Raw genomic sequence first — 24015 nt, 5'->3', positions numbered from 1 at the left:
GCCTGCGGAGATCATCTGTTAGGGCGACCAGAGCCATCTCTGTCCCATGACCAGCGCGGAAGCCGGACTGGAATGGATCCAGAGCCGATGTTTCATCCAGAAACCTACCAAGCTCTTCAGCAACCGCTCTCTCAATCACCTTACCCAGGAATGGAAGATTCAAAACCGGGCGGTAATTGGATAGATCTAAAGGATCTAATGATGTTTTCTTTAAGAGCGGGCGCACCACTGCCTCCTTCAGTTCCCCTGGGAATGTCCCGGTGCCAAGGGACAAATTGATGATATCCCCCAGGGGGGCCTGCACCTCGTCTGGACACACTCTAATCAGCCAGGACGGGCACGGGTCGAGAGGACAAGTGGTGGGCTTTCCAGCTCGGAGGAGTCTGTCCACATCGGCTGGGGATATCCGGTCAAAGTGGTCCAATACTGGACCCGAGGACAGTCGAGGGGCCTCCAGTTCCTTTACTGTATCCAAATTGGCAGGGAGGTCATGGCGGAGCAACAGGACCTTCTCCGCAAAAAAGCTCGCAAATGCCTCACAGCTGTGTGTCAAATTGTTATTTAAATTTGGCTGTCCTTCGAGGGACATTAAAGACCGAATTATACTAAATAATTGCGCCGGGCGAGAGCTAGCGGATGCAATGGAGGCTGAGAAGTAGGACTTCTTAGCGGCCTTCACTGCCATCTCGTAGGTTTTCATAAAAACCCTATAAGATGTTCTTGAAGCTCCGTCACAGGCACCCCGCCATACCCTCTCTAGCCGTCTGAGGTCCCGCTTCATTTTCCGGAGTTCCTCGGTAAACCAGGGAGCCCGGTTTCTGCGGGGTCGCAGAGGGCGCTTAGGTGCGATCTCATTGATGGCTGCCAGGAGCTGGGTATTCCAGCCCTCAACAAGCTCAGTCAATGAGTTGCCAGGGGGAGAAAGGTCCCGCAAGGCTTGACGGAATCTATCAGGGTCCATCAGCCTCTGCGGGCGAGCCCAAATCGGCTCGCCACCTAAGCAGGGTGGGGGTGGAACGTCAATCCTGGCTTTCAGAGTGTAGTGATCAGACCATGGCACCTTCATCGAAGGAAACATCTATACCGACGCCAAAGATCAAATCCAGCGTGTGGCCTGCTTGATGTGTGGGGCCCGAAACAAACTGGGAGAGCCCTAGTGTCGCCATGGAAGACACCAGGTCCAGAGCCTGTGAGGAGGGAGTGGCATCAGCATGGATGTTGGAAGTCCCCCAATACCAATAGGTTAGGGAACTCCAAGGCCCAGCCGGCCACCGCCTCCAATAGGCCTGACAGGGTGGCTGCTGGTGCGCTAGGTGGCCGGTACACCAGCCAGACAGCCAAGCTCACCTCAGAGCCCCACACTAGGCCAACACATTCAATGCCGGGGATCGATGGCGATGGTAGAGCCCTGAAAGAATAATCTTCCCGGATTAATAATGCCACCCCTCCCACCCCGGCCCACAGTCCGCGACTGGTGGAGGGCGGAGAATCCCGGGGGCGCCATCTCTCGTAAGGTAACAGTTTCCCCTTTGCGCACCCAGGTCTCCGTCACACAAGCCAGGTCAACTCCCTGCGAGGTGAAGAAATCTCGCAGGGTGGCGGTTTTGTTGCCTATAGACCTGGCATTGCACAACACCAGTGACGGAGGTGAGTAATCCTTGCTCACCCTACCCTCGTCTCTCGGGATGGGGCACAGATTGGAAGGGGTACGAGCATATCCGTATCTCGATCCCCTTCGCCTATGACATCTGCCCCCACCGCCATACCTCCCTTAAAAAAGGGATTGCCTGTGTTCTCCTGTTTGAGCGTGCATTGCCATGGCCCCAGTACTCTGTCCCATCGCTGTGGAAGCTTGCCTTTGTGGATGAAGGAGTGATAACTGTGGGTTGTTGTGATCAACTCTTGCCAATCCTTCTGAAAAGAAGCTCAACAACTCTTGCCAATCCTCCCTCCAAAAAAGCTCGACAACTCTGGTCTATGCTCCCAAGAAAGCTCAACAACTCTTGGCAATAACAATGGGTAGATCACTGCTAGTTTTATTTTACTGGGAGTAGATCACAGTCTCTAGAGAGTTGGACGTGCCTGATCTAAAACAACAGCAACAAGGAGAAAAGCTAAATAAGCTCATCCATCAGTGAACTGCGGCTTCCCATCATCCATAACTTCAAATATGTTGCAGCACAAAGCCAAGGCTGCTTGCAGTTATGGGAGAGGTTGGCTCTTTTTCATACTTGGTACTGCTGCATTGGGGACGCGGGTGGCGCTGTGGGTAAAAGCCTCAGCACCTAGGACTTGCCGATCGAAAGGTCGGCGGTTCGAATCCCCGCGGCGGGGTGCAGAGCCGTCACTCGGTCCCAGCGCCTGCCAACCTAGCAGTTCGAAAGCACCCCCGGGTGCAAGTAGATAAATAGGGACCGCTTACTAGTGGGAAGGTAAACAGCGTTCCGTGTGCTGCGCTGGTGCTGGCTCGCCAGATGCAGCTTGTCACGCTGGCCACGTGACCCAGAAGTGTCTGCAGACAGCGCTGGCTCCCGGCCTCTAGAGTGAGATGAGCGCACAACCCTAGAGTCTGTCAAGACTGGCCCGTACGGGCAGGAGTACCTTTACCTTACTGCTGCATTTGAAGAAGAAGGGAGGAAAGCAGCACTACCATGCGGCAAACCATCAACTCTACATTTTTTATCACACATGCACACACAACTGTTCAGCATCATGACTTACAGGAACTAACACAGCAAAAGAGACACATTAACTCTGCTGAAGGTTTAATTAAAGGGGCATGGAAAATTAATCACTTCTGCAATACTACTAGGGAAAAAAACTTTCTTGAAAGTCAAGCTGATAAAGAGACAAGCAACCAACTCTTCTCACCTGTTTGGATTTGCCCTTTTCTGCACATTTCGTCTTCTTGTCTTCTGTGACCTTCCAAAACACCTGGAGGAAAACAGAACCAGAGTAAGAACAAATCAAAGGACCTTTTCAGTGCTCCCACAAAGAGCAATTAATATTACAGCGTCCAAAGCCATCCTGGGGCAACTGCAAGCAGTTATACACCCCTTTTTTTAAAAAAAAAAAACCTGCTCTCTTGGAAATGGGACTTTTCCCAACACACCTGCAGTACTGGAGTTGGAGAACCTTAAGCACATGTGTAAGATTACAGTAAATTACTTCAAATTATTCACTGTGCTTCCCATGAATTTGATTTGCATAGGAACGGTTTACAATCTATAGTGGTGCCTTGGTTCTCAAACTCGTTGGTTCTCAAACACCTTTGTTTCCAAATGCCAAAACCCTGGAAGTAAGTGTTCTGGTTTTCTAACATTTTTCAGAAGCCGAACATCCAGTGAGGCTGTTGGCTAATGTTTCCGGGGCCCCTACACCAATCTGAAGCCGTGCCTTGGTTTTCAAACATTTCAAAAGTCAAACAAACTTCCGGAATGGATTAAGTTTGGTGCTTTTGTTTTTTGCTATTTATTTTGTGTTTTTGTTTTTGAGGCTTTTTTGGTTAAATTGTTTTTGTGACTGTGTGGAACCCAGTTCAGCTACTGATTGATTGTGTGCCTGCAGAAATGGATAAAAGCCCCCCATCCAAACAATGACTATCATCAGTGCAGGTATGAAAAATATTTAATTTTAATTTTTATAATCCACAATACTGTCTTATTTATTTTATAGTATAGTACATTGATTATTGCTTTCATTTAATGGATCAATCGTCTTCTTAATAGTAAAATTCATGCTGTTTTAGGGGTTGTTTTTAAAAGTCTGGAATGGATTAATCCGTTGTGCATTACTTTCTATAAAAAAGCACCCATTTGGAACAACAGACTTCTAGAACGGATTAAGTTTGAGAGCCAAGGTACCACTGTATAGGGCAAATGACAACCACTCCCCTTCCACCCAGCCATTTCCCAGACTGAGAAAACAATATAAACAACAGGAAAGCAATAATATAAAATGATCTTGCATATTAAAGAATACGCAGCTAGAAAATGGCTTACAGGTTTCACCTGGTAAAAGCAGCTCTCTAGCACTAAGCATGAATTAAGAATGAATAGCTTTTAAGCAAGGGGATTGCATTTTGAAGCTTTACAACAATGCATATTAAGATGCGCTCCTATAGTTAACAGAGGAATGAATCATATTACTTTGAGCATGCATGTTTAAATTAATTAAATATTAATTAATAAATAATTTTATTATTTATACCCCACCCATCTGGCTGGGTTTCCCCAGCCACTCTCAGCACCTTCCAGCACATATAAAAACACAGTATGTTTGGGCTTGGGCTGCTGATCATGAATATTTAGTATACAAAACTGCATACTTACCTCTTGCTTTTTTTCAGTAATGTTCAATGCATTTAGCGCAAAGATCACTTCTCTAGCTCCTACGTACAAAACATCCTTATCTTCGCTTAGCAACAAAGTTGAGTAGTTAAATATTTCGGGCTCTTGAAAATATACTAGATGAACTTCTGTTAAAATACAATTAAATTTCAAGGCAAACATTAATTCAAAATGCATTCACTTCAAGGCAAACTTTATTTACAATTGACTAAATAGTTGCTTGGTTTCAAATCCTGGCCTAGATCCATTGATTTTGAGATGGTTAACTAAAGTGGCACAACCTAATGACTGGACATTAGTGGAATTGAAGGGAGAGAAAGCAATCCAAAAGCTTAAGCAAATGCAAATTTGCTGCCCTGGAGGCCAGGATTGTACAGAGAGTCATTGGAATGTTTGAAATGGGGTTCTTCCTGAGTGAGAAACAATGAAAAGATTTAGGGGGCCCTCTAGTCAAGTGATATGCAGAAGCCACAGAATAATGGCTTTTATTAGAACCAACCTAAATGTTAAAATCTATGTAAGCTTTCCATATCTGTTCATCAGGCTGGAAGTTGATCAAAACTTGGGAGAAAGAGGGAAGAAACACTGACCATGTTGTCACCCAAATTCTACAACGTGAAGATGGAGGAAGGGAGATATGCAGGTGTAATTTATTATCTACATTAGGTGCCTAAGGGATTTCAGGGTGTCTTGTGAGATGCTGGGGAACTCAAAATGGCGGCCTTTTCCTTTTTTTGAAAATGTAACATTGAGTAGTCAGAAAGAATTGGCCCGATGGGGTGGTGCTGTGGCCCCACTCTCCCAACAGCAATTTTGGTACCGCTGACCAGGGTGGGACAACAGCAAGGGCAGGGCTGTGTGGGTGCACAGCTGGCCGGCGATTGATGTATTGATACATCGCTCAGGACCAGTATGAGGGGCAGACCGTGATGGCGGTGTATCGCAGGTGAAGCTGCCATCGTTCAACTCCCTCCAGCATGTGCTGGTAGCAGACACAGCGGCCGTTTCACCAGCGATATACCGTTTAGTGAAGCCGCCATCCCACTCTGCCTTCATGCCGGCGCAGAGGGAGAAACAAGTTGCATCAGCAAGGTGCCAATACAACTTGTTCCTCCCTCTGCTTCTTTAAACTGTTCGGCTGAGGAGCGCATGGCTGCCCTTGCCTCAGCCAAGCTGTCTTGCAGAGGCCCCAACTCACCGCCAGCTCGTGTGAGCCAGCAGCGGGGTGGGAGCTCAGAGTGTAGCCATTCCCCAGCTGAGGGAGCCCCGATACTTCTCTAGCTCACTTCCAAGCGAGAGAAGCATTGGGCTCCCTCACTTGGGGGGCAGGAGGCTTCGCGCTCCCTGTCTGAGTGACCCTAATCCTTCTCCTGCTCAGCTGGTGAGCGGGAGAGTGCTTCCTCACAGAGATGAAGCTGCCATAGCGATCTCCCCCTGATGCCTTGCAGTGGTGTGGTAGGAAGCAGGGTTTTGAACATTGTGATGTAGTAGTAGTAGTAGTAGTAGTAATAGTAGTAGTAGTAGTAGTGATGATAATAATAGTAATACAGTGGTGCCTCGCAAGACGAAATTAATTCGTTCCGCAAGTTTTTTCTTCTTGCGAGTTTTTCGTCTTGCAAAGCACGGTTTCCCATAGGAATGCATTGAAAATCAATTAATGCGTTCCTATGGAGACCGCTTGCCAGGCTGGCGGTGCGGAGAAGGGCTTTTCTCCCCACCGCAAGCCTTCAGGACGGGTCCGGGAACAGAGGGGAAGGCGCGCAGCGCTTCTCCTCTGTTCCCGGGGCTTGCGGTGGGAGGAGGGTTTTTCCTCCCCACCGCCAACATTCAGAACAGCATTCTGAACGTTGGCAGTGGGAAGGAAAACCCTCCTCCCACCGCAAGTCTTCAGGACAGCCATCCGAAGGCTGGCGCGGGGAGAAGGTCTCTCCGCCCCACCGCCAGCCTTCAGAGCAGCCTTCCGAAGGCTGCCGGTGGGGCGGAGAGACCTCCTCCCGCCGCCAGCCTTCGGAGCAGCCTTCCGAAGGCTGCCGGTGGGGCGGAGAGACCTCCTCCCGCCGCCAGCCTTCGGAGCAGCCTTCCGAAGGCTGCCGGTGGGGCGGAGAGACCTCCTCCCGCCGCCAGCCTTCGGAGCAGCCTTCCGAAGGCTGCCGGTGGGGCGGAGAGACCTCCTCCCGCCGCCAGCCTTCGGAGCAGCCTTCCGAAGGCTGCCGGTGGGGCGGAGAGACCTCCTCCCGCCGCCAGCCTTCGGAGCAGTCTTCCGAAGGCTGCCGGTGGGGCGGAGAGACCTCCTCCCGCCGCCAGCCTTCGGAGCAGCCTTCCGAAGGCTGGCGGCGGGAGGAGGTCTCTACGCCCCACCGCCAGCCTTCGGAGGAGGTCCGAGGACAGTGGGGAAAACGCGCTGCGCTTCCCCGCTGTCCTGGAGATTTCCCTATGGGCTTTCGTCTTGCGAAGGAAGCCCATAGGGAAATTCGTCTTGCGAAGCGCATCGAAAAACAGAAAACCCTTTCGTCTAGCGGGTTTTTCGTCTTGCGAGGCGTTCGTCTTGCGGGGCACCACTGAAATTTATTATTTATACCGCGTCCATCTGGCGGGTTTTCCCCAGCCACTCTGGGTGGTTCCCAACAGAATATTAGGTAAAGGTAAATGGACCTCTGACCGTTAGGTCCAGTAGCAGATGACTCTGGGGTTGAGGCGCTCATCTCGCTTTATTGGCCGAGGGAGCCGACGTAAAGCTTCCGGGTCATGTGGTCAACATGACTAAGCCGCTTCTGGCAAACCAGAGCAGTGCACGGAAACGCTGTTTACCTTCCCACCGGAGCGGTACCTATGTATCTACTTGCACCTTGAGGTGCTTTCGAACTGCTAGGTTGGCAGGAGCAGGGACCGAGCAACGGGAGCTCACCCTGTCTCGGGGATTTGAACCGCCGACCTTCTGATCGGCAAGTCCTAGGCTCTGTGGTTTAAGCCACAGTGCTACCCGCGTCCAACAGAATATCAAGAACACGATAAAACATCAAACATTAAAAACTTCCCTAAACAGGGCTGCCTTCAGATGTCTTCTAAAAGTCAGATAATTGTTTATTTCCTTGACATCTGATGGGAGGGTGTTCCACTGGGCGGGTGCCACTACTGAGAAGGCCCTCTGCCTGGTTCCCTGTAACCTTACTTCTCTCAGTGAAGGAACCGCCAGAAGGCCCTCGGCACTGGACCTCAGTGTCCGGGCTGAATGATGGGGGTGGAGACGCTTTTTCAGGTATACTGGTATCGCCAGATCACAAAGTTTGCCGGGCAATACATCGCAATGTTGAAAACTTGACATTGACCTGCCCTACTATATAGGTGGGAGCTCAGGATTTGGCTTGGCCTGTGTGGTTGACCACTTGACCTCCCCCCACAACCAACCATTCTATATGTGGCAGTGATTATGTTGCTGAGGGGCAGGGAAGCAGCAGCCCACTGTGCCAACTGAAAGGAGTTACTCGAGTCAATCCAAAAAACAATGGTTCCTTGTGAGGCACAGAGAAACATAGGAAAACAATAATTGGAAACTAACTATGAGGTAGTTGTTCTTCAAGGTCTCCTCATTAAATACCAAGGAATAACCAAAGATGTAAATGCAAAGGTAGCAAAAAAAAAAAAAGTTGTTTACTATACAATGCCAGACTTCCAACTCTTGCTAGAAAGTTCTGAGTAGGTCTTCCACTTCCATTATTTCACTGAGTTGTCGTGCCAATTCTGTACACATCAACACTATTTTGCATTGGCTATACCAGGGTTTTCTGAACATGGGTCTCCAGTTTTTGGGGGGACTACAATTCCCATCATCCCTGACCATTGATCCTACTAGCTAGGGATGATGGGAGTTGTAGTCCCAAAACAGCGAGAGACCCAAGTTTGGGAAACCCTGGGCTATACTGTATGACAACATTAAACAAGCCTTTAATCTACTGCTATGGAGGATTTTGTATCAGCAAAATACAGAACTACTACTCATTTATTTTATGAATCACTATCCTTACCGTAAGCTACGCTCTTACCTTTGTGTTCCCAGGTAATCCGGGGCACTGGGCCAAATGCTGCTGCCATTCCAAGAAATAAACTCACAGCCCCGTATAGAACAAGAGCCATGTTAAATGTCCTTAGTCTATGAATGCAGATGGGCAACCACAGCAGCAAAAGTTCATTTGGCAGAAGAAACGCCTTTGGAGTTCAGAGGGTCTGCGAAGATATGGGCATCTTCATACTAAACGCACGAGCCGTCGGTTCCTTGCGAGGGTGTTTCCGAATGCCTGCTATCTGACAGATCACTTCCCCCAAGAGGCATGCATTTGCCACAGCAGAGGACGGAAAAGATTTCTAGAAGGAGCCTCAGCAAAACCTCTACTTCTTAAGCACATGCTTCTGATCCGTTGGGTTGGTGTATAAAGCTGCAGAAATAAAAGGCAGAAGGAAGGAAGTTGTCAGGTTTTCACAGTAGCTAATGATTTCCAAGCTACACTCTTTCCTTTGTTAAGAAACGTCCCCACAGCAAAGACTCTGGTTTTATAAAAGGAAACAGTGGCTCATTTTCAGAAATAGCCACAGGAAGCTATTAACAACCATAATTTTCCATGAGCTCTCATTATTCATATCTGTCATATCAATACTTGCAGACAAGCGTTTTGGGGCTATGGAAGGGAGATGTTGCATTTTCGAAGTTCAAGGTGTATTTTAAATATTTTAACAAAAGACTAAAATGGAACTACATATTGCCATGCAGAGGTTTCGGCTGCAGGCAGCTCGAGACATTTCTGTGCAACCCATGGGCTTTCTGTAGGAGTTGTATGAATCCCAGGATTTTGCTTCAAAACTATGAAGCATTCAGAGTCTTAGATTCCCAATTTCAGATACCATCTTGGGGGGAATCTTGAAGGTCATGAAGTGAGCTTTGCGGCTAAGTGAACCCCATCTCTTCACAAAAGAAAGGCAACTCCAAAGATTAATTGCCAAATGCGCTATAATCTACTGAATTCAATTTTTTGGAATTGCTATATTTCACCGAATTAGCAAATTCAGTATATGACTAGACAGCGCTATGCATTTAGCTGAATGTTTTGCACGCCCATTCTCTGCAGATAATGGTACAGAACAGGCTTGTGTTTGAATGCATGCAAAACTGTCCCTATTTTCTAATTATTTCAACCAAGTACCTTTCAGTGGAACTCTAGGCATGAGACCAACAGGAAGTCAGCACAGATGCATAAATATATAAGATGGCAGCTTTAATGACTCAGCTAGATTTATTGTGTCTGGGCAAATTATGTAACTTCTTTGTTCGAGCTATTCCAGTTCAATTTCTCATTTTCAGTCTACATAAAAGGTGAGCCAGCGGAAGAATGTAACCATGGCAACTAATAAGCACCGAGGGATCCTGACATCAAGACAGATGCTTACCAATACCTTTCCTGGGCCTTGCATCTAATATATATAGGAGATTTACAGATCTACTATGAAGATCCCTCCACTGTGGTTCACTGGAGGTGAATACAGACCAGATGAACTTGGGACAGTTTGTTTTGGATTTTTTCCTCTTAAAAACCCTACCATTTTCTCTTCTGTGTTCTCTTCTTTTGCCATGACCTGTGGCAGCCTTCTATGCATGGACGTATACCTATTTTGGACTGCGCTGAGCTCTGTATTTGCAATTCTGAGCTTATGAATCAAGGTTGACAAGTCATGGCAGCTATTGAAAGCCACCCCTGGCTCTATCTAATATTCCACCAGGATAATCCTACTGAGTCCATCTGGGTGACCCATTTTAATAATACTTGATAACTACTTAAGCTTCGCTATTTGCTTAGTTTTCAATTTATGAATATTTAGAACTGTAATTCCCAGTTGTAACAATCGTACTTCCCATTATTTAGGGAACATTCTTCTGCTTAGTAACTGCCAACCCTCATTTCTTTAAAATTCTGATCACTTGGAATTCTAGTAAAAGGTCTTGCTCATTATCTTTTACACTCTGTGTTTCTGAGCAAATATTAAGTTATTCAATGCATTATTTTCTAAAATAAGAGAATTGTTCGTGTGTGTGTGTGTGTTCCTTAAATAGTATATTGGAAAAGCCATTTACTGTTATTTGAAGCCAAAGGCAAGTAGTGCTTATTTTACACAGCGTATCTTTTCATAGACTACAGTCCTACTTCTTTAGATGCCAGAGGTGGTGCCGGAACTGTGCCTGTATACTTCTAAGAATTATAAAGTCAATTTATTTTAATGACTATTTCAACTAATTAGTTTGCACCTTTGTTCAGGAAATAAGTGGCGTACTGATGGGATAAGGCACTGCACAGAGGCCAATTTATCATACAGCAGCAACTCAGGAAACTTCATATACAGTCGTACCTTGGAAGTCAAACGGAATCCGTTCCGCAAGTCCGTTCAACTTCCAAAACGTCTGGAAACCAAAGCGCGGCTTCTGACTGGCTGCAGGAAGCTCCTGCAGCCAATCAGAAGCCCCATCAGATTTTCGGCTTCCAAAAATAGTTCTCAAATCAAAACAGTCACTTCCGAGTTTGCGGCGTTCGGGAGCCAAAACGTTTGAGAACTAAGCTGTTGGAAAACCAAGGTACGACTGTAATTCCTCTTTCCAAAATCATGACTAGAGTGAAAGGAGAGAAGTCGCTCCTACCGTCGCTTGCAGAGACATGAAACAGTTGAATCTAGCTAAATGAAGGGCAAACAAACAAGCAAATCCAATGGCTAACTCTTCAGCAATAATCTTCTTTTTGTTTAGCTCAGTATGTTTTCCTGTGAAGGCATTTCCCCAACTTACTTTGCTTTCTGTTTTCTCTCTAGAGTCTACACTTGGGATTGATATCTGAGGATGGGAGGGTGACGAGGGACACCTAGTGTTAATCCTACCTTCCAACCCACCCTGGAAGCAACCCCCCTAGCATTATTTTGTTGTCTCTGTTGACTTCATAAGTATGAGTTTGGGTGGTATTTAGGGGTTGACTGTATGAGGTGGGCTGGATAACTTTTTCAGCCAAAGAGCTGCAACTCCACTTCTGGTGGCAGAGTGGCAGTTTCCCAGAGAGAACAATTGACCCAGCTCTGGTTTAGGCTGCAAAGCAGCACCAGCAAATGAGAAGGGAAAGAGCTGATAAACGAGAGACCTTCGTTGGCTCTCAGCACATTTCCGAGCACAATTCAAAGTGTTGGTGCTGAAAGCCTTAAACAGCCTCAGCCCAGTATACCTGAAGGAGTATCTCCACCCTCATCATTCAGCCTGGACACTGAGGTCCAGCTCTGAGGACCTTCTGGCGGTTCCCTCCCTGTGAGAAGTGAGGTTACAGGGAACCAGGCACAGGGCCTTTTCGGTGGTGGCACCCTCTCTGTGGAACGCCCTCCCACTAGATGTCAAGGAAACGCAGTCCTGTTTAGGGAAGTTTTTAATGTTTGATGCTTTTTAATATTCTGTTGGAAGCCACCCAGAGTGGCTGGGGAAACCCAGCCAGATGGGTGGGGTATAAATAATAAAATTGTTGTTGTTGCTGTTGCTGCTGCTAAGATGCATGTTGTGTGTTAGGAGGACAAAATACATGCACAGGTAGACTGAAAGTGCTCATCCTTGATGCTGTTTCCATTTCTGCCCCCAGACCAAGGGAGATAAACTTATTTATTTTCCTCGCCCAAACTCTTTTTGAGGAAAGGACTGGTGGCCTCGAACCCTCAAGTTGGGGTTTTATAGGTGGCATCAGCATCAATGAGGAGGATCTTTGTAATGGGTATAATAAGAACTTCGTGCAGACAGGAGGGGCTGTTGCCAGCAACAAGGAGATAGGAGGAGATTGTGGACAGATGTCTAGTCTAGTGCCCTAATCTGTGAAATCACTCCATTCTGGTGGGAACTGATAGTACTACACAATTAAACAAAAGATTACATGTATGAGGTTGGACACACAGACTTGCAGTGAACATGAAGAAACAAACCAAAAAGAATGAGCATTACTCAAAGTTCTATTTGCAACAAGCAGAGACATTTAGACGATCACTTAGAAAGACACCCAACAGAAGGATAATTTTATGACAGGAATTCTGCTACACTATATAATCACCTGCCTCACATAATTAAAAATCAGACAGATGGATGGGGACCGTGTATATGTCTCTCTCAAAAATATGCTTATATTTATTCTTTCACACTGGTTCAATGGCAGCACTAATAATCTTTGTGCCGGGAGAAATTAGTATGTGTCACCAGAACATACAGCTGGTGCAGCCAGCAGCACTATGTTAAAAAACGATATAACAGCTTCCAAAGTTGGGGGGGGGGGAGACACAATCACACAAGTCAGGCCTCCTTATTTTTAAAGGCACTTACAAAAGTCAATTTATGACATAATGTTATGTTTAAAAATACCGTCATGTGGCTTGAACAAAATGGATGGCAGATATGCAATGGCCACCATTAGGGAAACTTACATTGGTTTCATGCAGGAGTAGCTCAAGAGCTCAACTGAAAGAATGCAAGAGAAGCCCATCTGTTTCAGGGATGGGCGTCCCTGTTATTGCACTCCAACTCCCAACAGCCCCAGCTACCATGGCCAGGGGTCAGGAATGATGGGAGTTGTAGTTCAACAACATCTGGAGGGCTAAAGGTTCTCCATTCTTGGTCTACCTATTCAAGGTTCCTGTTTTCTACAGAGGTCAAGAGGCCTTTGGAAAGTCCACAAGCCAAGGTAGGGCTCTCCTCAGCAGCTGGAATTTCCAACTTCTGAACTGGAGTTCCAGTTAGCCATCGTAGCTACTTAGTCACTGGTAGACTTATCCTCCATGAGTCTGTCTAATCCTCCTTTACAGCCATCTAAGTCAATGGCTGTCACCACTGTGGTGGTGAACTCCCTAAGCCAGGCATGTCCAACCAGCAGATCACGATCTACTGGTAGATTCCCGGCTGATCCTGGTCAATCATGGGATCCTTATCGATCATGGGATTAAATAAAGTTTACTGAAAATTAACAAATAAAAGCTGAAGAACTCTGGGCAATCCACCCACCCTACGCACGCTCCTCCTCCCTCCAATAAATAGATCACTGCCAGTTTTTTAATACTGGGAGTAGATCACAGTCTCTTGGGAGTTGGACGTGCCTGCCCTAAGAAGAAGAAGAAGAGTTTGGATTTGATATCCCGCTTTATCACTACCCAAAGGAGTCTCAAAGCGGCTAATGTTCTCCTTTCCCTTCCTGCCCCACAAAAAACACTCTGTGAGGTAAATGGGGCTGAGAGATTTCAGAGAAGTATGACTAGCCCAAGTTCACCCAGCAGCTGCATGTGGAGGAGCGGAGACGCGAACCCAGCTCACCAGATTACGAGTCTACCGCTCTTAACGACTACACATAGCTGTCAAGCGACCCTTATTTGGCGGGACAGTCCCTTATCCCAGCGCCATGTCCCGCTGCTGTCGCATTTTGCTGCTGTCCCTTAAATTTCCTGGGTTTCAAAGGAAGCAGCTCCTCTCCCTCCCTCCTTGCCGGCCAGGGAGGAGGGAGGCTCCAACTGTGTGGCTTGGCTGCGTTGCTCACCCAATAAGGAAGCTAAGAACGACTGGGGGGTGGAGCTTGCATGCCTTGTGCTGATCAAATCGGCTGTGTTGCCTGGGGACTCGCCTTTGCTCAGCGCTTCCCAGCGGAGAGGTGACGGGGTTTTCCTTGAGGCTTGAGGCTTCGTTTGGCTGCTGGCTGGGCTTTCTACCTTTGGCTCGGAGGGGCTCAGAAGTTGAACATACCTGTGCTTGGAAAATCCCTTATTTTGGCTGCTGGTCCCTTATTTTCGAGGCTGTTGGTCCCTTATTTTCAAATCTGTAAGTTGACAGCTATGCCACTATACCACACTGGCTCTCCGTTAATGCTTTGGGTGGAAGTAGTTGTTTTGTTCTGTGCATTCTGAATCTATCACTAATCAATCTCTTTGGATGAACTCTGCTTCAGCTATTATGGGAAAGCAAGGGAAAAAATGCCCACTTTCTCAATGCCAAACCCCTTTCATATTTAGCTCTATCACACATGCTATACAGCTTACAACTTGGATCTTGACACCACCAAAAGAGTATGCAAGCCTCGCCATTCTGCACTGGTAGCTGATTCTACCCAATCCCTGGGAGAAGCAGCAGCAGATATTGGCTTTTCTACATGTTAGCATTCTGCATGCAAGGAATTTTCAAAACAGAGATGGGGTGGGGGTATTTAAAAAGGCAACACTCATCCCACCTACATTCTCAACTGGCCCCAGGCTGAGGAACCTTGCAGGGCCTATGCTTGGCCTGCAGGTGTGCTCTGCCTTCGAGAAACATGGCCGTGCACGATTTGCAGCTAGCCAATCAACGAACAGAACCCGATTCCAACAGATTTACCCTTTGCCTGTAAAGAATACTGCATATCTGCAGCATAAGTAAACAATACGATTTAAGCATTCAATCCGACAGTTGGCTGCTGCTTAATAAAATCCACCCGACCAACCATTTCTCTGCCAAGAGCTCGTTTAATGTGCCCCTTGGGGATGCGGAAGTACCATTTCTCAGGTATGCGCACCAAGCCCTACTGATGCGATCTGGGGCAGAGAGCCAAGAAAATGCGCTTCACATCCAGTTCCACTTGGCTGCTAAGGAAAAGGTCTTTTGCCTGCTACAGTTATGCGAATACAGATAATAAGAGAACCTGGAATGCTTCCATCACGCCTTAAACGCATGGTTATTTTACTGAAAGGGTCTTTTGTGAAAATGGGTGTGTCTCAATATGCATCCCATTTCCAGTGCTTGTTTCCAATTAAGTAGCAACATTTGCTTGCAAACAAATCATGCTGAATTGGGTGAGTATGAAACAAATGTAAATGAAGATTAAGGTTGTTAATTTAAAGCTGCTGTTTAGACACAAGCCCCATATAAAAATCTATCTACATAAGCATCATTCCAAATGCAGCAAAAAGTTTAAAAATTATTATTATTATTCATTTCATTTCTATATTTTTAAGGAAAAAATCTCAAGGCAGTTTTCAACCTACATTAAAACATGCATGTGTTTGTAAAAATGTTGCTGATTCATAACTGGTACAACTACGCATCTCCATGTATTTTCAAGCATTTTCAGCCAAAATATTTTATATACCACCTTTCAAGTCCAGTTCTCAGGGAAACTTACAGATATAAAACAGTATCACATGTACAAACAAGCTATAACAGAATTTGCCAATAGCAGTCGGAGCTGTAACAGAACCTAATTTATCAACCACTTAGAGCCTGTGTGAACTGTTAGAATTCCTGCTCCATAGCTGCAGTCATGGGATTGTTGTCTATCACATGACGGTATATGTTTTGACTCCACAAAGAGGGAAGTGACAGAGACAGGATGTTTGTGTTACTGTGTTCCATGAAGCGGGACTATTGTCCTTTGTTCTTTCTTTCTTTGCTGTCAGATGCTAGAGAGAGAGTGAGCAATGTTGCAGAGCTCCGCGCATGTTTATATGTAAACAAAGTAGATTAGCCAAAATGCTGAGTTGCTGAGGTCTGTTACGCAGCTGCGCAAACTCTGCGGATCCCTAAGTGTGCTGGTGTCTGTTGGCATTGGTCACTGTGATGTTTGGGCAGAAGAAAGCTTTTGAAGCTCCCAAACGATCGACCAGGAGGGCATGTGTCTCTACCAGGGTCCTACTCGAGTATAAGTTGAGCTCCTGACATGAACATCATTTTAATCTGGTGGTTTAGAAGTTATCAGATTATGTGCCAGTTCATATGGACTTACATGGAATGGACTTCAAACAGCACACCAGTACAGAGAAGCCACCGCTACTGGTAACCAACTATCTTACTTTTGAAGGCTTCTAAAGAAGATGCTTGAGTGCTCACTGGAAGGACAGATCCTGAAGCTGAGACTCCAGTACTTTGGCCACCTCATGAGAAGAGAAGACTCCCTGGAAAAGACCCTGATGTTGGGCAAGATGGAGGGCGCAAGGAGAAGGGGACGACAGAGGAAGACATGGTTGGACAGTGTTCTCGAAGCTACCAGCATGAGTTTGACCAAACTGCGGGAGGCAGTGGAAGACAGGAGTGCCTGGCATGCTATGGTCCAGGGGGTCACGAAGAGTCGGACACGACTAAACAACAACAACAAAGAAGACTCTAACAGCCAGATAGGTTCATACGAGAGCATTTGGTCTTTCTAATACACGTTTTAGGGATTTATAGAGCAAAATCAGTGAGTTTCAACATTAGCCATATTTAGGGCAGGTTTGCCCTGACAAAAAAAGCTCAACAACTTTTGGCTGATCCTCCCCCCCCAAAAAGCTCAAAAACTCTGAACAATCCAAAATCCAATGGGTAGATCACTGCCTGTTTTTTTTATAGTGGGAGTAGATCGCAGTCTCTTGGAAGTTGGACGTGCCTGCACTAGAGTATGCCCTAATTCTGAGATGGTAGCCCTCTGGCTAAGCTGTATGGCAACAGGTAGCCCACTGAGGTTTTAAAGACCTGACTCATTTTTGTATGGAAAAACATTCATGCATTTTGAAGACTCTACGACTGAACACTCCTCCAAACAATGGATAGCCCAGACACAGCTTTACCATCCCAGTGAGAACCAGATCTAACACCAGGTCTTGCGTTAGATCGATTCCTCTCTCTCTCTCTCCCAGAGGGCAAAAATGAAGATAGATTTACAGCAACCTTTTCCAACCATCAGTTGCTTACTCCAGTATTAAACTTCACCTGTAAAATACTTCTCCTCACCCCTGTGCTACTGGACATCAAAGCCTTAATCCAAATGACAGTGTTGAAACAAGGGTCTGCTCCAAATCCTGTAACCTGCAGATGCTCCACAGTTTGCCCACCCCAAGCCAACAGTCTTGGCAACACGCGTCAATGAAGTTTAATAGAATCTGCCCAGTAACTGGCTATGTCTAGAGCTGCTGGTTCGACAGCTGAGAAAAGTCAACTGCCTTGAAGACCACCCTTTAATAAAAAAAGATCTTGTTTGCTGTTGTGGGCCACCATCTGTTCTTGAGTTGACGCTCCATTGCTACACAGACATGGCTGATTGAACATGTAACCAAAAAGGAGTGGGCAAGTGAGGAGGTGGCAGAAAAGTGAAGCAGTAGCCACATGGTAGAAAGAATGTATATGCATGGAGGTGACGTGCCTATCATTCAAAAGAACCTGGAGATGGTCCAGGCCAGCCTTCACCACCCTGGTAAAGGTAAAGGAACCCCTGACCATTAGGTCCAGTCGTGACGGACTCTGGAGTTGCGGCGCTCATCTTGCTTTATTGGCTGAGGGAGCTGGAGTACAGCTTCCGGGTCACGTGGCCAGCATGACTAAGCCGCTTCTGACAAACCACAGCAGCGCACGGAAACACCGTTTACCTTCCTGCCGGAACGGCACCTATTTATCTACTTGCACTTTGACGAGCTTTCGAACTGCTAGGTTGGCAGGAGCAGGGACTGAGCAATGGGAGCTCACCCCGTCGTGGGGATTCGAACCGCTGACCTTCTGATCGGCAAGTCCTAGCTCTGTGGTTTAACCCACAGCGCCACCCGCGTCCCTCCACCACCCTGGTACCCTCTAAATAATCTGGACTACAACTCCCATCAGCCCAGCCAGCATGGTCAATGGTTAGAGATGTTAGGAGTTGCCTGGAGGGCAAGTGACTGGTGAAGGCTGCCCAATATATGAATAATGCAAAAGTATTGTTTAGCTGTAAGGAGATGTGCAGGGATATAGTCTCTGAAAATGGCACTACAACCATTTCTGCCCGGAAGTCGTTCTGCATGCTACTTCAAAACCATCCAACTATCTTTTTCTATCAATCCAAGGGAAATAGCAGTGGACAACTGTGCAATTAGCCAGTAGTAATTTAGAGGCAGTGGCAGACAACTGCCATTGTGGATTCAATATTTGCTAAACAAGACCACTGGCCTTTAGCCATTCACAAAAACAAAGCCTTAGCCTTCCTAAGAGTTAACGGAGTGTTTCAACAATCATTCCTTAAGCAGCAGGGTTCAACACGCTGTGAGGGCAATGGAAGAAGCTAGATAATAGACAGAGAAAACAACATGCTCTCATACCTATTTACAGAGTGCAAAGTCCTGCAACAAGGGCCTCAGAGTTCTTGCGGAGATGCCTGTCAAGATGGGTTAAGAGGTCTCAAGTTAAGCATCTCAGCCTGACAGACATTAGTTGCCGAGAAATATTCTTTAAGTCATTCATTACTGTGCAAGTACTACAGCCTTTCCAGACAAGTGACTATGCAGGCTATTTTATCGAATGAAACTCCAGCTCTATAATTGTTTAATTATATGGTTGTCAAAGCCACAAATAGCTTGTTTGAGGAGTACAAAGTTCAATACACACAGACAGAGAAGTTTTCATGATGTTTAGCTGAACGGCTTCCGTTGGCAGAAAGAGAAGCAGTATTTGTCACATGAAATTACTGTTCATTTTCTTAGGAAAGTCCCCCTACCCTCACTTACCTGGTTCATTCCAGACATTCACATTGTACTAGTTCGCTTTCCTGCAACTTTAAAGACACTGGTTCCCAGAAGTAAAAAACAAAACAAGAATGTGTTGTTGTTTTTTAAAAACACCACTTTTGCCATGCCACCACAGGTGAATTGAGGTACCTAAGAATATTTTGGTTTGTCAGACAACTGGCTGGTCAGGATTCACAAGTGGAACATGCCCTGATCTTGGAGTGGGGGGTCCTTACGTGACCTTACCTAAATAATTTATTTTTATTGCTGGGTTTTAAAAAGAACCACAACTAAAAGTTGTAATAGAAAACGTCAAGGAAGGTAGGTTCTATTAGTCATAATATGCAATTGTAGTAATATAAATTCTGTTCGTATTAGAAATAATATGCAACTTCAACATGAAAAGAAACATTTTTTTCATTGCTAGAGAAAAAAGGTCAGAAATTAGCATTCATATAATGCCAATGACACTAGTTTACTGATCATTCTGAAAGAGTAAGGGTCCCCATACCCATTTTCCTCCCTTCCAAATCAGACGACTTTGTACTGTGGCAATAGATCGTCTTGTGCCCCAATTTTTCAACCCAACTGCACAAAAAGCCATTCCATGATAAACCGAAAATACAAGAACATAAGAAGTTTTCTGCAGTGAAGAAAGATACCCAGTTTATCAGAAAATTCAACTAACCAGGCCATTCTACTTTGAAACTATGGTAGAGTCTACTGCTGTTTGTCTATTTATTTCATAAAAGCTATATATCAGTACCACTTCATTATAGAAGAAACCTCAAAGAGGTTCAGAAAAAAATGCCATTTTCTCTAACCAGTATTATATTATTGTTCGGTTGTTTTAATGTAAACTGATAAGCATTAGTTATGTAAAATGCATGCAACCTTTATGATCTATGCAAATAATTTGTTATCTGTAGTTAAATTGTGAAAGTCAAGTAAAAAGATTTCAGAAAAGAAAAGACAAGTCAGTTGACAATGTCAATGGCAGATCCTTTTCTGCACTATGGACTACTTGGATGGGGGGGGGGGTATATAAAACAGAAGAATCCATAAAGTGCTTGTCCCATAAAATTAACATCTCAGAGCCCAGTTGAGGTTCATTATTGTATCGCTACCACAGCAACAAAAACATTTCTAACACAAAGATTTGCTTATTTTTAAAGAGAGAAGTAAAGGACTATTATGATTCTTGAAATAATAAAAAGGGGGTTTTGAGTCATACATTTCACAGCGCTATCTATGCGCCAATGAACACTTTTAAAGATATGCAAACAAAAAGCGGGGAAAGGGGAAATGTAGAACAGTAGAACCACCAGGGGGGAAAATGAACAGAATAAGAAGCTGGCTAGAATCCACTCTGTAAATCAGTAAACTTAACAGCAAATTAAGCTGCAAGATTCACTGTGCTAAGGGTCAAGTTGTTGGAAGAATCTGGATCTAAGTTTCTTCCTACCGGGCAAAGATCACTAGCAACTGAATTTGGGGTGGGGTAAAAGTGATATAAGGGACGTGGGTGGCGCTGTGGGTTAAACCACAGAGCCTAGGGCTTGCTGATCAGAAGGTTGGCAGTTCGAATCCCAGTAACGGGGTGAGCTCCTGTTGCTCGGTCCCTGCTTCTGCCAACCTAGCAGTTCGAAAGCACGTCAAAATGCAAGTAGATAAATAGGTACCACTCCGGCGGGAAGGTAAAAAGAATCCCCACTGAAAGCTCCTAACCATCAATTAACCATCAATTAACTTACTTTGACAGATCTGTGTGTAGTATTAACACACACAAAGGGAGTGGGGTGGAAGTGAAATTGAAAAGATGATATAATACAGTACCTGTCACCATTTGGATATTTTTTTTTTCTATTTTCCTTCCCAGGAATTAACTCTTTAAAGTATCTGTTTTCTTTATGGCATAGTAAATGAGGTCCAGCAAGGTAGCCCAGAAATCTTCAGTACTGTTAAAAAAACCCAAAAATGATTATTATTTAATAACTTTTGTTAGTCACTTTTGTGCCACAGCAACTCAAAGCAAGTTACAATATTTAAAACAAACATGTACATACATTAAAACCAGCATTACAGAAACAACCTAAAATATAATTCTATTTTTTTTGGTTGAAAAACTAGATTAAAACATCAACACACAAAAATTGTAGGTTATGAAAAGGGACACAATCGCCCTGTCTCTCTCCCAAATAGATAATAATAATAATAATAATAATAATAATAATAATAATAATAATAAAATTATACCCTGCCCATCTGGTAATCATTGTAGAGCAACCTAAGAAGTTTCTGTGTCAATACTAGGCCTAAAAACCGATTGAATTTGATCTAGAAAATTCATGCAAGATAGCCTAGTACAACAATATCTGGAGGGCCTCAGGTTCCAGAAACTGGAAGGTGAGTGATACACAAATATAATGCAGCCTGTATTGGCTCTGCCATGATCCCAGTCTACATGCAGATCATCAGGAGGCACGATGGGTTCAATTCACAATGTGCAGGGATGTGAACCGCCCTGAGACTTATGGGTATAGGGCAGTGATGGCCAAACTTGGCCCTCCAGCTGTTTTGGTACTACAAAGCCCATCATCCCTGACCACTGGGTCCTGTTAGCTAAGCATGATGGGAGTTGTAGTCCCAAAACAGCTGGAGAGCCAAGTTTGGCCATCACTGATATAGGGTTATATACAAATTTAATGAATAAATAATAAATATTCTGCACAGGTGAATAACCCCCTACCCTCAATGAAGCCCCACACTGGTGCAACTTGACAATCTTATTTAATACCGGGGTGTGTGTTTTTTTTTGATATTCAAGTTCTGAGATTAGAAAAGTTTTCTGAAATAATTTTTAGGGCTCCAAAATGGCAGTATTTGTTTGTAGCCGACCACTAATTTGTCACTGGTACCACACACAAACCATTTCTGGTGTATAAAAGCTGAAGCACGACACGGCCAAGTTGGTAGGCCGTACCATTTGATATTTACATTCAAAGTTAGTAGCCTCTGACAAGTCTACCATTGTGACAAGATATAGCTGCCAAATGTTTAGTACTTATATGAAATGAGAGGCGGGCAAGAAAGCAAAAGCAACTGCGATTCCTCTACCAACTCAAATTAATTCCAGTTGGAAGTTTATTTCAAGTGGAAGAAATTCCAGGCAAAGTGGAATCGTCAGCCGCCACTGTGGTGATCTAATGTAGCAAAAGCCATATTAAGTGCAGGATGCTTTTAGGGAAAGCAAATGCTTAATTCACACTTTAACATCCATCCACCCCCTCCCCCAGCCTTGGTGGCTTTTAAACAGATTTAAAAGGGGGTGAGTGGAATCAAAGCACTTTTGCAGCTATTACACAGGTATCTCAGCTTTTGAAATAATCACACCGTTAAGTATTTCAAGGCTTTCTGGATAGTCAACAATAGTATCGGGTTGCATTAATTCATGACAGGGCTGGTTATAAATGGCACGAAACAGCTGTTGCCCAGAGGATTTAACTCTGTAGTGTTATAGAGAACTCAAAGAACAAAGAAGACGAAAAAGAAGCAGGAGAAGGAATGCAGGAAAGCTTTTCAGAAGGGAAATGTCTTGCTAAGAAACTCTGCCCTGGTTACTCTTTTGGGTCCCATCAAATGCAACCAGTAATTTAGAAACCAAGAGAAGGTTCTTCCTCTCTAAGGCTGCAATCTTATACCCGGCTGCAATCTTATACCCGCTTTCCTGTGAACAAGATAAAACTTACTCCCAGTAGACATGCATATCGCACTGTAAATTATGAACAAATTTTGAAGTGTCTATGTGCACGCGAGCACACACACTACACACACATACAGGTGCTAGCATTATCTGAAAATGTTAAATGTTATGCTGCCTCTGTTGCTGTTTGACATATAATCAGCAGTTTATACCTCCAACATCTGATTTGCAAGACAAAGCTCTACTTACAATGGAAGTTTACAGTCTGTAGATTACTGAATGATTACTCTTGCTTCTGAGACTCTTGCTGAGCAATGCCACTGAAAAGTTATAGCTCAAAAGACAATTCTAAAGAAAGTATGACAAGCAAAGAACTCAAATTGGTTTCACGAAAATGCAAGATCTTTTTGCATTCTGCAATACATTTGGTGTTCAGTCGAACTTTTACAAACACTCGTTCACTCTTGCCACAAAACTACTCTCTCTCTCTCTCTATATATATATATAGGCGCAGGTGTTTAAACACGGTTAGCCACATCAAATGTACTTTCGCAAGAAATTTCAGTCACATCTTCCTCCAAGCCTACAACCCCACAAAGCAACATAATCTAGTCTTGTATCAAGGTGTTCCTGACCAGCAGCTGAGCTGCCTTAAAAAAAAATAGTTTGGCAACCTTGAAAACTGCACACAATTCAAATTCCACGTTTCAAGCAATCTACAACTAAGTGAAAAACATTTGCAGAAGAACTAAATGAGAGACTCCCACAGCCCTAGATAGGCTTTGTATTTTCATCTCAAATCCTCCCACCTGGCACAGTATTGCATGTTTATTGCAGCTGATTTTATAAGACCTTTTTTTAAAACAAAAAACAACCTACATAGACGATTTGAGCCTACGCACCCTGGGCTAAGCCAACAGCAGTAATAGTTTATGACATGATAAATGGCGAACAGCAGCACCCGCCAGCATCTATGCCATTTTTGTATATTCTGTAGTTCTTACAGCGCTGGGTACCCTTGCAATAAACAAGTTGGTGCACTAGACCAGTAAAGAGTGCTTCATTGATATGCAGAAGCCCAACAAGGCTATTTCCATCTAGACTATCTCAGATGGTTACTAAAAAGTCATTTGTGGGATTACTATATGTTAACTTTAATGTGCCTGTGGCAGCAATCGTTCCCCCAATGCCAAGCCTATGAATTGAGAACGCTGCCCTCAGTTCAAATGAGTGCAAGGGAGGATAGAACTCTATTATTACACGCAGAGCTGGCCTTCCAGCACTTAATATCAGCCATTGGCTTCCTGCCTGCTCAGAAATCAAAACTGTAGAAATAAATTGCTATTCACAGCGTGCCAGTAACTCTGACACAGTTACACATATAAGCACACTGGGAAATGAATCTCAGGCCGTCCAAGACGACATGTTGCAAATAAACTCCCAATAAAACCCTTCATT

General features: G+C 44.8%; 1 protein-coding gene across 6 annotated transcripts in view; it reads right to left on the bottom strand.

Moving 5' to 3' along the window:
• Positions 1 to 24015, bottom strand: part of SEMA4D (semaphorin 4D) — a 120687-nt gene that overhangs the window by 24698 nt on the left and 71974 nt on the right. For 5 of the 6 annotated variants that reach the window (XM_083576729.1, XM_083576734.1, XM_083576732.1 and 2 more), the window contains 4 exons: positions 20691 to 20812; positions 8390 to 8779; positions 4332 to 4477; positions 2872 to 2934 (listed from right to left, as the gene is read on the bottom strand). In XM_083576729.1, coding sequence (XP_083432855.1) covers positions 2872 to 2934; positions 4332 to 4477; positions 8390 to 8480 — 300 coding nt within the window. In that variant the 5' untranslated portion in view covers positions 8481 to 8779; positions 20691 to 20812. Of the gene's footprint in view, positions 1 to 2871; positions 2935 to 4331; positions 4478 to 8389; positions 8780 to 18449; positions 18506 to 20690; positions 20813 to 24015 lie in introns of all 6 variants that reach the window. The other variant, XM_083576731.1, reaches the window with a different exon arrangement.

The sequence above is a fragment of the Podarcis filfolensis genome (genome assembly GCF_964270895.1).
Source record: "Podarcis filfolensis genome assembly, chromosome: 11".
Taxonomy (NCBI): domain Eukaryota; kingdom Metazoa; phylum Chordata; class Lepidosauria; order Squamata; family Lacertidae; genus Podarcis; species Podarcis filfolensis.
The sequence above is the reverse complement of the archived record's forward strand: the minus strand, read 5'-3'. Positions and strand labels throughout refer to the sequence as shown.